Below are 12,249 nucleotides of genomic sequence, written 5' to 3' on the forward strand. Positions count from 1 at the left end.
TTTTACCAAAGCGAACGGGACCAAAGACATGACTAATCAGGAAGCAACTTTGCCTTGAATAATATGTATACGGTGGATACAGAAGCAGTGGCAGGACATAGAATAAAGCATTTGAGTGGCATTATGTCAGTCCTGTGAATGTGGTATAATGGCCAATGTGAATGGAGACTCATTTTTTTATAAATAAGTAAAAGTTAGTGAGCATCCATGGAGGAAACGTCACCTGTTGTGTGACATGGCAGCCTTGGTATGGTGCAACAAACATCACATCTCTGCGTGACCTATTCGCAGAGAAGCCACAGTGAGTTGGCATCCGGAACAGGGGAAGAACAGGAGACCTATCACCTGACAAGACAGAAATACCTCAGACTCACCCCCAACTCATTTGGGACTCAGAATTTACCTGCATCAGCTAGATCAGTGTTTAATTATATATATATATATAAAATGTGGAGCTCTCCCCCTTTGACCTTAAAGGTCATTGCTTCGTTGCTGTTACTGATGGCCCCATGCCCTGGAGTTTAGCATCCAACTGGTGCCATTCTGGGAAAGAAAACGAATAAACAGGATCTGTAAAGGCTCAAACATTTTCCTTCTTTAAAGGGGCAATCTGTGATTCAAACAACAAAGTGTGGCACCTTGCCACTTTCTTGGTAAACAGCTGAGGTATGGCGCTGGACCAGGGCCAGATTACCAAACAGGCACATAGGGCACGTGCCCTGGGGCCTCCTGTGCCTGGGTTCCCGACCTCTGAGAGATCCCCAGATAGCAGGGCCCCCCCCAGATAGCATATGAACACATCAGTTGAGGGCCCCCTGGATGTCGGGACTTAAGCCCTGGCAAAATGTGTAGAATTGGAGGAAATTTGCTTTAAACTGCACAATTTTCTCTCGGCCTCATAGCAAAATGTGTAGAATACCATGAGATTAGCTATAAAACTGCCCGTGGCAAAATACTGTATGTAGAATTGCAGGAAGTTAATTCCTACAAAGTACAAAAAAATGTCACCAGTTGTGGGTGACACTTCGAAAGTACATTTTTCTAATGTTATTTATTTGAAATTTAGCAGGAGAAACTCTTGCGACGCATCATCTCTTTTTCAAGTGTCCCACATTTAAAAAATTGAAATAAAAAATACTCTGTGACAAGAATAATATAGCAACTACTAATGACTGACCATCCATGAGATTAAAATGATAGTTCTAACCAGGTGTTGAAGCTATACAGCATTTTAGTATTAGGCTACATGATTTACAAATAAATCGAGTAAAACAAGCATATCTTTTTGGTTCTGATGGGGTAAAACAGTTTAACTATTATTATTTGGAACACAATTATTTTAGTGAAAAAAAATGTGGCCTTGTGACTTACCTTGAGATGCAGGTTGGTCGGCCTGATAACCAGCCTCAAATGCAAATGTCAGAGATCCGTTTTGAGTCTTAATGCTGTCAGATGTTATTACGGCCGATTCATCGTTGGTGCTACCGAGACCTACACTTCTCAGTTGGACTTTATTACCAACTGTACGCCTCCCGGAACGGACATTCAATTTTGGCATCTTTTGGCACAGGAATGCTTGCGTCTTGTGGGTCTGGCTTAGAACAGAGCTCAGCGTCGCTGTCACCATAAAGTACAAAAAAGGATGTTTCCACGACATCCCACTTGTCATCGTCTTTCGCATGCTGGCGCACACAACATTCGGTGTAATTAAGCTAGTTTGTATGAACAGACTGAGGGCTCTGCTAGAAGTTGACCCACATTTAAAGCTGCCCAATTGATGTTGTTGTGCCCTTGAGCAAAGCACTTAACCCCCCACAAAAACAGCTCCCCGGGAGCCCAGTGTGACAGACCCCGCACCTCTCCAAAACCTGGACAGTATGTGTTTCCTTCGGAGGGGTTGGGTTAAAAGCAGAAGTCAAATTTCAGGTTGGCCCTTGTGTGCAATTGACCAATAAAGTGATCTTAATCGTACTCTTTTACTGAAATTCATAATGAGATGGTAAAAACATCACAATGAACATTATAACTTTATAATACAAATGCAAAAAAAGAGTAATAAGTAGACTTCTTTAACTGAAATATTTATTAAGAGAACATCGAGTTAAAGTACAGTAAGTGAATTTAGCATAGAGACCTGATAAACAACACTGAATATGTTTATATCTTATATATGACTTTATCAAACTTCTGATGAGTGGTGCTGTTCCCTGGCCAAGTGTTCACTGTGGAACCACTCAAGTCCTTTCGTACTGATATGAAGTGACATGGGCATTTGGATGAGGTGATGATGACATCACGGTCAGCTCTGTAACAGATCTGTAACATCATCACTGCAGCCCACACTGGACCAGTCATCCTCCTGAGGGACCCCGGGCTTATTCAACTTGTTTGGAACAATAGACATGTATATATCATTGTCTGGAATGTTCTCCTGGTGCTCAGGGTTTGGAGATGGCTGAAGGATCTGGTTATCAGAAGCCTCCAGTGGCTGTGGCTGGGGGTCCGGCTGTAGCTGTGGCTGGGGGTCCGGCTGTAGCTGTGGCTGGGGGTCCGGCTGTAGCTGTGGCTGGGGGTCCGGCTGTAGCTGTGGCTGTGGGTCCGGCTGTAGCTGCGGCTGAGGGTCCGGCTGTAGCTGCGGCTGTGGGTCCGGCTGTAGCTGCGGCTGTGGGTCCGGCTGTAGCTGTGGCTGTGGGTCCGGCTGTAGCTGTGGCTGTGGGTCCGGCTGTAGCTGCGGCTGTGGGTCCAGCTGTAGCTGCGGCTGTGGCTCCGATTTTGGCTCTGCCTCAGGCTGTGCCTGCTCGTTGGCTCTGAAATGATCAGAAGTTGCAGGCCTGGAGCCAGCCTCCACCTCCCACCTACAGCCAACATTAGAGGTGGGAGAGGTGGGAGAGGTGAGAGAGGTGAGAGAGGGTGGCGTGATCTCACTGTCCGCCAGTGAGGTGTCAGTGTCAGCACCAGCTTGGTGGGTCCAGGTGGAAGGAGGTGGGGCTGTGAATAGGCTGCCTACCCCTAGCAGGAGCGCGTTGTCGATGCTGCGGCTGAGGTTGATCGGCGACTGGGGGAGCATGTCAAACTCTATGAGGGAGAGGATGCACTCGCGCTCACCCACCCGCTGCCACAGTAGGTGGGTATCACCGCTGCTGCTGGTAGTGGGTTCTCCACCCTTGTGATGAGATGGTGACATGGTGTCCCTCAAGCTGTGTGTGGTGGGGGGATTGTCATAGACACGTATGGAGCCACTGTCTGCTTCCGAGTGATGCTGCCCCGCCCAGTTTTTCGGTATGAGCTCTGCCCAGTTTTTCTCAAAATTCCTGAAAGGCCCTATCCGCAGGATTTTCCAAAACGATGCTCTCTCTGGCCTCCCTTGGCCATTGTCGCTCCTGGCACGGCTCCTCCGAGGGGTCCAGAACACCCAGGAGCCCAGCACCAGCATAGAGAAGCCCCAGAACAGCTCCAGCACCCGTGCCCAGAACTGCCCCAGCCACCAGCCCCAGCCAAAGCGCCTCCAGTCCCCCAGCAGCCCATAGAGCCAGAGCAGGCTGTAGATCTGCAGGCCGGAGCACAGCACACCCAGGAGGGCACACACTGCCGTCACGCGTCTTGCCCGCTCCTCAATCCTCTGAGGGGCCCCCCACTGGTGTACAGGGGTCTTGGAGAAGGGCTGCAGGTGGGAGAGTGACTGAGTGAGAATGCCCAGGCAGAGAGTCAGGCCCCAGCAGAGAGAGAGGCTCTGTAGAACCAGTGGAAAGGCATGGGACAGGGTTGGGGAGAGCAGGTCGGCTGCCAGCAGCAGGGTACAGTGTAAGACTGCCAGACTTCCCACCACACGAGGGCGCTGCATTGCTGGGGACAGCAGAATCATCGCCAGGGCAACCTGTGCCCACAGCAGCAGCAGCAGAGGCAGATTATAGAGGGCAGTGAGGACCGGCCGAGACAGGATCCGGCGTGTGCCGTACGGGTCAGTGAGGAGGAGGACAGCACGCAGAGCCCCGGTCAGCAGCAACAGCCTATTGGCCAGGGTTAGGACATCACAGAGGGGGGGGAGAATATTAGACCGCCCAACCATTCCCAACACAGCCACACAGGACAGAAGCAGGAAGAGTCCAGCAGAGCCATAGACGTGGAGCTCCCAGGCGAAGGCCAGCGTGCGGCTCAGGTCCTCCCAAAGAAGGAGGGTGCCGTTGGTGCCAGTAGGGAGCACACAGGTGCCAAGACCCAGCACACAGGGGCCTCCATTCAGGTTCTGATGTGTTACGGGACCAAACACACCGTAGAGGACAGAGGGCGCAGGCCAGAGTTGACCCTTAGCTGAGAAAGTGAGGAAGATGTGTGAGAAAAATAGAATAGTTTATAATCTCATCTCAAGTGATATAGAAAGCAAATTAAGAGAAAGAGAAATTGCCCGACTTAGAACTAACAACAAAAAGGGCCATTTACTGTTTTCTTCATGTTGATGGATTATGTGTTTCACGTCATGTGATGGTTGTGCCGGCAACTCAGTCGATTGTATGTCGGGAAGGGATTGAGTTTGTTCCTTTTCTGAAAAAAAAATAATCATACACATAGAACTTCTAGCAGAGGAAACACTTGGGTATTTTGTGAGTAATTAGAAATAAAAACTGAATTAGAAAATAGTCAACTCTTGTGCCACTCTTACCTCTTTGAAACTGCCCTGTCACAATGGGTGCTTGTTTGGGATTGGCTGATGACAGGGTGGAGGACTGGGACAGTTTTCCCCAAGTGTCTCTGCGTATGGGAACCGCTGAGTCAATCACAAACATGTATTTTAACACAACCACATCTTCTTCCTCATTCTCCTCCAGTGCTCCAAGCCCTTCTTCTTCTTCGTCTTCTTCGAGAGTGGCCTCTGTAATTGTGTCTTTAGGGGATTGGTGGGAGCTGTGATGAGTTAATGGGTTTGGAGAAATGTTTCTTTCTGATGTCGAGTTGACAGTTGGCTCCATTTGTTTTGAGATCTCTACAATAGAATACGCAGGTTCCAGATTGAGTCCACTGTCATCGTCCCCTATGGGTGACAAAGATAATTTAGACGGAGCTCTAAGTGTAAGCTTGGTCAGTGGGCTCTTGGCCGGTGAACGCACATCCTCTGACGTTTGTAAGCCAGCTGGGCCTGCTGTGCTGACGCTGTCTTGGGTCTGTTTTTGGGGCGTGGGAGGGGGGTAGAGAGAAGTAGGGATGGAGGAATGCACTTCAAGTTCCTTCGCTTTCTTCTCCTCATTTCCAGGCGCAGAATTGATAAGAAGTGGGCTGGCAGGTCTCTCTTGTTGACTTTCTATTATAGCTGTGTCCCCAAGTCCACTATCATCCATAGACTCATCACTGCCATATGATGTGCCAACCAATGCCCCATCTAAGTCCTCCATACTGGTAATCCTGTTGCCTGGCACCTGCATACCGCTGGCGGGCAGACGGATGTCTGTCCCTGACTGTTGTGTTGTGGTAAACTTCGGGGCTGTTGTACCCATGTTGGAGGTGGTGCTGAGGGAGTTAGAGAATGCAGGGAGTGGGACATGGTCAGAGTTGCTGGATGACGGTGAGGTGGAGGTGGCCCTGATAATGTTTCCAGGTGAACAGTGAAGCAGTGTGGCCAGCACCAAGGAGAGAGATAAGAGCCACACCATTGCTCAACGTAACCTTGAAGCAGCAATCATACCTTATAAAAGACCTGCAGAACAACAGAAAGGAAAACGTAAGTGAGGTGGCTAGAAGCTATAGGACGTAGCAGCAGGCAGACAGGCATAGCACTCCACTTGGACAAAGTAACTATAATGGATAACATTCACTATCTGTGACACACTGACTATGAGTCTGGGAGTTGTTGTTCATGCTTAGGTAATGCGGTTTTCCAGGGTAATTTGCAGGTAAAGGGGTTAGTAGCATGACGTTTGTCAGGGTGAGCAGCAGGACTGTTAAGTAGCAGCTTGTAAAGGTAAGCTAAGGGTAAAGTGTCAAACAGCTTCCCTCCTGATTATTAATCTGCACTTCCAATCCATTAAGAACCAATAAATCCCCTCGGTAATCCTGTGTGTGTGTGTGTGTGTGTGTGTGTGTGTGTGTGTGTGTGTGTGTGTGTGTGTGTGTGTGTGTGTGTGTGTGTGTGTGTGTGTGTGTGTGTGTGTGTGTGTGTGTGTGAAATGGCTAGCTAGTTAGCGGTGGAACGCGCGCTAATAGCGTTTCAATGGGTGACGTCACTCACTCTGAGACCTTGAAGTAGTTGTTCCCCTTGCTCTGCTTTTGTGGCGCGATGGGACGGAAGCTATACTGTTACATGTGCCTACAGCTGCAAGTAGTCTGATCTGCTGAAAGTTTGCAGGTGTGTCCTTTTTGTCACAGCCTATTTGTTTTTTGCTTAACCTTCTCCCCAAGTATTGCACAGGGAGGAAGTGTTTGGTGCTCAATATTAGTGTTTCCTTGGTGCAATCTGACACCATCATAAAAATATGATACATCATTTCACTGTGATTTATATGAGGCATATGCAGACTGTGCATATCTCAACAGACACACACAATACTAATATCCTCCTGTCTTACATATCTTCACATTATTTACTATTAGTTCAGCGGTCATCAAATGGAAGTTGAAAAACGTGCCCTTTGTGTTGACAAAATGTAGCTAAACTTACACAGTTGGGTCATTTCACAAATGTTTTGAGAAGTGTAACTTGCTTAAAAAAAAACATTGATTTCACCTAATTATAACGTTCTGTCATAAAGAGCACATGTTCAACTTCATTAAAAAAATGTTTTCCTGTTTCAAAAGGTTAAATAAAAAGTAGTATAGTAAGTGCCTATTAAGTGCCAAATAAAGTAACAGGATTGAACTTAACAGGGTTGACCGTAATAGGGTTGACCGTAATAGGGTTGATCGTAAAAGGGCTGACCGTAACAGGGCTGACCGTAACAGGGTTGACAAATTCTTAAATAAGCCATAAATCCCCTCGTGACGGGGGGAATGGAAGCTTGTTGTGTGCAACAGGGAGGGGCAATTGAATGCAAGCTTCACAAAAATAAAAATAAAAGTTACAACATTTCTAGCCTATCTATGGGTAGCAGGGTTGATGTCTTTAGCTGCTCCCACTCAGTGTTCCACCACAAAACACCAGAAAATGGCCAGAGAGACTAGAACCACCACACCTGCTTTTACATTATGACTTGACTATTGGATGTTCAATGTTTATTTTGAAAAAAATAAAAAGGAATAGTTTCACCGTATTAAAACGAGAGGTCATGTCACGTAACAGGGTTGCCCTTAAAATGAGGGACAGATGTAAATTAATCACTAATCACATGAAATAAATCATTATCTTAAGAAATAACTTTGTGAAAGTAACAAAATAACTAGGGCTTTACAATGATGGTGAAAACTTCAATATATTTTCGGGTTAAGTGGGTTAGAATCTTCCTAGAAGTCAGAGGGTGCATATTGGTGCACAATTTCGCACAAAAGGCACGCATTTCTTGTGACGATTAATGGTACTTCACACACTCTTTTCCTCTCTGCACTTGCAGCATCTCTACCTCAATGCATGGTATGCCTGTTCTATTCTCTGAGAATGTCAAGGCCTCTTTCAGTAACTTTGAGGCACAGTAACAGATGCTTTAATGTGCCAATTGAATTTCCCTCAAAAGCAATTAAAAAATACAACTCTTTTAAAGCATACCTGTGATTCTTTAGACCTCCGCTTCACATTTGTTGTGTTGTTGGGTAGCATACTGGCTTTCCCTTTTCTCCTGTTGGTCTCATGGGTCAAGTGTAGCCATTTGTAGTTGTCCTGTTAGGATTTGTTAGAGTGATGCTCAGAGTCTCTTGCTCCTATACAATATCACAGCGGTGTTCTGTAATCTCATTAGTCAAGGATTACATTAAGATCGTTAGATTGGCACAAAGCTACCAGCAGTGCACGAGGACAGTAGAGAACAAAACACACACAGAGAGAGACAGACAGACACAGATGCATAAATGTATAGAGAAATAAGGTTAGTTAGATTTGTGTATTATTTACTGTATTTCAGTGTGGTGGGAGGGTTTGGGATAAGGTAAGCAGAAGATGGATGTACACACAGTTTACTTCACAGTATATGTAAATATGCATGAGAAAATACTCATAAGAGTGTAATGCTGAGTTAGGGTGGTTATAAGAGTGTAGAGTTTTCCACTAATGTCTAGGTGTGTTTGAGAATGTTTGTATGTACAGTACCAGACAAAAGTTTGGACATGCCTACTCATTCCAGGGTTTTTCTTTATTTTTACTATTTTCGACATTGTAGAATAATAGTGAAGACATCAAAACTATGAAACAACACATATGGAATCATGTAGTAACTAAAAAAGTGTTAAATATATTTTATATTTGAGATTGTTCAAAGTAGCCACCCTTTGCTTTGATGACAGCTTTGCACACTCTTGGCATTCTCTCAACCAATTAACATCTGTTAATTGGAATGCATTTCAATTAACAGATGTGCCTTGTTGAAAGTTAAGTTGTGGAATTTATTTTCTTCTTAATGCGTTTGAGCCAATCAGTTGTGTTGTGACAAGGAATGGGTGGTATACAAAAGATAGCCCTATTTGGTAAAAGACCAAGTCCATAAATAAGTAAAGAAAAATGACAGTTCATCATTACTTTAAGACATGAAGGTCAGTCAATCTGGAAAATTTCAAGAACTTTTAAAGTTTGTTTAAGTGCAGTCGCAAAAACCATCAAGCGCTATGATGAAACTGGCTCTCATGTGAACAGCCACAGTAAAGAAAGACTGAAGGTTACGTATGTAACCACGGTTATGTGAGCTATTTGGATCACTCCAATATATTGGTTTCACTAGGCGACGAACCCCCTTCATAAACCTGGACCAAGGGATGGCGCACCACTGGCCATCTACCCCACATGGCAGGCAGATATAGTGGCCAAATACTCTCTCAGTGCAGAGGCTGTCAAGTCCTCTTCCAAGCGAGACTGGAGGTATTAGAGGACATACTGCACCCCGCATGACTCGGGCACAACCACATACCAGTGCACCAAGAGCAGAACAACCGCCAGCGCAACTGGTATACCACGGTTGTAGCCGGCGCCCTTGCGTTCTGCATGGAGTTCATTACACCCTCCTGTAGTCCTAACATGGACCATTGGTGCCGTTCAGTGGCCAAGCCCACAGACTGAGGCGGTGCGGCCTCGGATGCCATAGAGTTCCCCCGGCCTGAGACAGCAGGTCCGGTCTCATGGGGAAGTTGCCAAGGTGTCCCAGACAACAGCAACAGGAGAAGGCTGAAACAGGGTTGTCTGGGCCAGTATGGGGCCATCAGAAGCAGACGATGCTCTGCCAACCTGGTCCTGTCCAAAATAGCCTGGATCAGGGAAAAGGGGGGAATGCGTAAAGCTCCAGCCCTGGCCAGTCGTGAGCCAGAGCATCAAAGCCCAGAGGCCCTGGTGGCTCCGACATGGAGTACCACAGGGGGCAATGCACATTGTCCAGGGAGGCAAACAGGTCCACCTGCGCCCTCCCAAACTTGTCCCACAGGTGCAGCACCACCTGGGGATGTAGGCTCCAGTCCCAAGGTGGCGGGCCCTCCCTCAAGACCATATCCGCTGCCACATTCAGGATGCCAGGTACGTGTGCTGCACGTAGAGAAGCTAGACAACCCTGAGCCCAGAGAAGGAGCTCCAATAACATAACATGGAGGCGGTGCGACCTCAGTCCACCCTGATGGTTGATGTAAGCCACCACTGTGGTGTTGTCCGTTCTCACCAGGACATGTCTTCCCTTCAGATGTGGAAGGAAAGACTGCAGGGCCAGCAGTACAGCTCAGAGCTCTAGTGTATTGATGTGCCTTCCGCTCCAAGGGGGTAGCCAACAGCCGCTGGCCGACCAGCCCTTGGTCACACCCCCCCAGCCGAACTGGGAGGCGTCTGTGCTGACCAGCTCCCGGCGGTACATCCTCAGCATCTCCACCCCACCTGAGAGAAAGGAGTGACAGCGCCACCTCAACAATGCCCGGAGGCACTGTGCGGTCACCCTCAGCTGGCGGTGACGGTGGCGCTTCGGGTGCAGTGGGTAGAAGTTGAACCACCGTTGAAGAGGCAAGAGATGGAGCAGGCCCAGGGGAATCAACAAGCGTTGGCAGGTTAGGACGGATACAATCCGCCCCTGCCGAAAGTGGTTGAGGCAAGATTAGATCGCCTGAACCCTTCCGGTGAGCAGGCGTGCTCTCATGAGGACTGAGTCCAGTTCCATGCCAATGAAGGCCACCCTCTGGGTTGGTGTCAGATGACTTTTCTTGTCGTTTACAGTAATGCCCAGCCCGCCGATGTGGGTCAGGAGCATGTCGCTGTCTGACAGGACCTGGGTCCTGGTTGGGGCACTAATCAGCCAATCATTCAGGTAATTGAGGATCAACAACCCTCTGGACGTGAGAGGTGCCTGGACAGTATTCATGCACTTTGTGAAAGTGTGGGATGCTAAGGAGAGGCCGAAGGGAAGAATCATGAATTCGTAAGCCCTCCCTTCGAAAGCAAATCGGAGGTACTGCCAATGAGCTGGGTGAACAGGAACATGGAAATACGCATCCCTCAGGTCCAGCGTCACAAAGCACTGGTCCCTGGGCACGGACTGCAACACGCGGGCTGGGGGCAGCATGTGGAACCTCAGTACCTTTGAGTACCCATTGAGGTTGCGGAGGTCCAGAATCGGTCAAAACCCTCCATCTCTTTTTGGCACCACAAAATAAGTGGAGTAGAACTCACCTAGATGTTCTGAACTCTCAATCCTGCGGATGGTACCCTTGTCCATGAGTGAGGAGATCTCCAGCCGGAGGGCTTTCTTCAGGGGGTCGACCACCGTGGTGACACGAAGGCCCCTGAAGGACCGGGTCTGGCACCGGAATTGGAGTCGGTACCCCTTGAGCATTATGGACAACACCCATGGGGACTCCACACACTCCTCCCACTTTGGCCTTTGACACCAGGAGAAGCGGCCGAGGCCGGGGAAGGGTATGTCAGGGGTCCTGCCGGGGCCCGCCTTTCCTCTGGTGCCCCGAGCGCCTGGGTCCCCCAGGCACGTCCCTATGGCGGTGATGGTTGACAGGTTGTTGTTCCACCGCACACTGTTCCACCACTGTCGTTCCTCAGCATGAGGCGATGGGGCAGGAGAGGGACCCCACTGTCGTTCGGGTGCTGGTGGGTGGCGGCATGAACTGTCTCAGGGTCTCCCGGTCCCTACGAACCTTATCGGTCTGCTCCAGAATATCATTAACCCCTGTGCCAAAGGTCAGCCCTGGGGTGATGGCGAGAGTGGCAAATGTGCTCTGGAGAGCAGCTGGCAGACGGGATTGGGCCAGCCAGAGATGGCGTTGGGAGGTAACCACCTGCGCCATGGCCCGTCCTTTGGAGTGGGCCACATCCCTCTGGAGCAGGGACAGCAGGCAAGACACCTCCATTGCTTCCCGGAGGAGCTCCTCTGTGCCCCCCTGCATCTGGGGCAACAGAGTCTGCAGGTAGGTAAGGCGGCCAAGAGAGCAGAGGGACCCATATGTGGCTTTCAAGTCCGCATCAAAGACTATGGGGGGGTCCTGGCTTCAGTTGCGGGTTCCATCCTATAATCGCCCGGTCCGGGAGGACCATGGCAGCTATCATGGTGTCCACGGTCGGGTACTCCCGGAAGATGAGTGACTCTGCACCCGCCACAAAACTCCATGGTTCAGTCCCTGCTGTGAGTCGGAAGCGCCTCCTGGCAGAGGCCCAGCTCTCATGCAAGGCCTCGCGGAACTCAGCAGAGATGGGGACAGATGGAGAGTCATCACTGTCCACCAGTTTGATGTCCAGTGCAGTGGCTACCCGAGTGAGTAGGCCCCTCATAGCCCCTCAAGCTGCTGGGGGTGATGAAGCCCCACCGCCGGCTTCTGATGGCCTGTCAGCCTGGTAGCCCCGCTCACGGTGGTGAACAGTGCCAGTTTCGTCCCCCAGAAACAGCCCATCACTGGCCAACAGGGAACAGCTGTCATCACCATCGAAGCTATCAACCTCCTGACGCAGGGCATGCACCCTCCGTTCAAAGTGGTCCCAGCGGTCCGACTTCTGCCCCCGTCCAGGACTGGCAGCAGATGGGCTCTGCTCCAGCACGCTTCCTGGGAGGGGTAGTGGGCGCAGTAGAGGGACTAACAGCTCGCAGGCACACCACTCCTGAGAGAGGGTTCGTCCCCAGCCTGAGCCCGACCGACCCACTCGCGCATGGC

General features: G+C 49.3%; 1 protein-coding gene and 1 pseudogene across 1 annotated transcript; both read right to left on the minus strand.

The window, feature by feature from the left end:
* Positions 1 to 2,060: 2,060 nt before the first annotated feature.
* LOC106565143 (proline-rich transmembrane protein 3) lies at positions 2,061 to 7,804 on the minus strand. The gene is made up of 4 exons (XM_014131930.2): positions 7,685 to 7,804; positions 4,658 to 5,686; positions 4,438 to 4,539; positions 2,061 to 4,308 (listed from the first exon to the last, which is right to left on the minus strand). Exons 2-4 carry the CDS (start codon positions 5,640 to 5,642, stop codon positions 2,300 to 2,302), a joined length of 3,096 nt encoding a protein of 1,031 aa, XP_013987405.2. The 5' UTR covers positions 5,643 to 5,686; positions 7,685 to 7,804; the 3' UTR covers positions 2,061 to 2,299.
* A 1,330-nt stretch (positions 7,805 to 9,134) lies between these two features.
* Positions 9,135 to 11,872, minus strand: LOC106565295 (uncharacterized; annotated as a pseudogene).
* Positions 11,873 to 12,249: the final 377 nt, after the last annotated feature.

The sequence above is a fragment of the Salmo salar genome, chromosome ssa12 (assembly GCF_905237065.1).
Source record: "Salmo salar chromosome ssa12, Ssal_v3.1, whole genome shotgun sequence".
Lineage (NCBI taxonomy): Eukaryota > Metazoa > Chordata > Actinopteri > Salmoniformes > Salmonidae > Salmo > Salmo salar.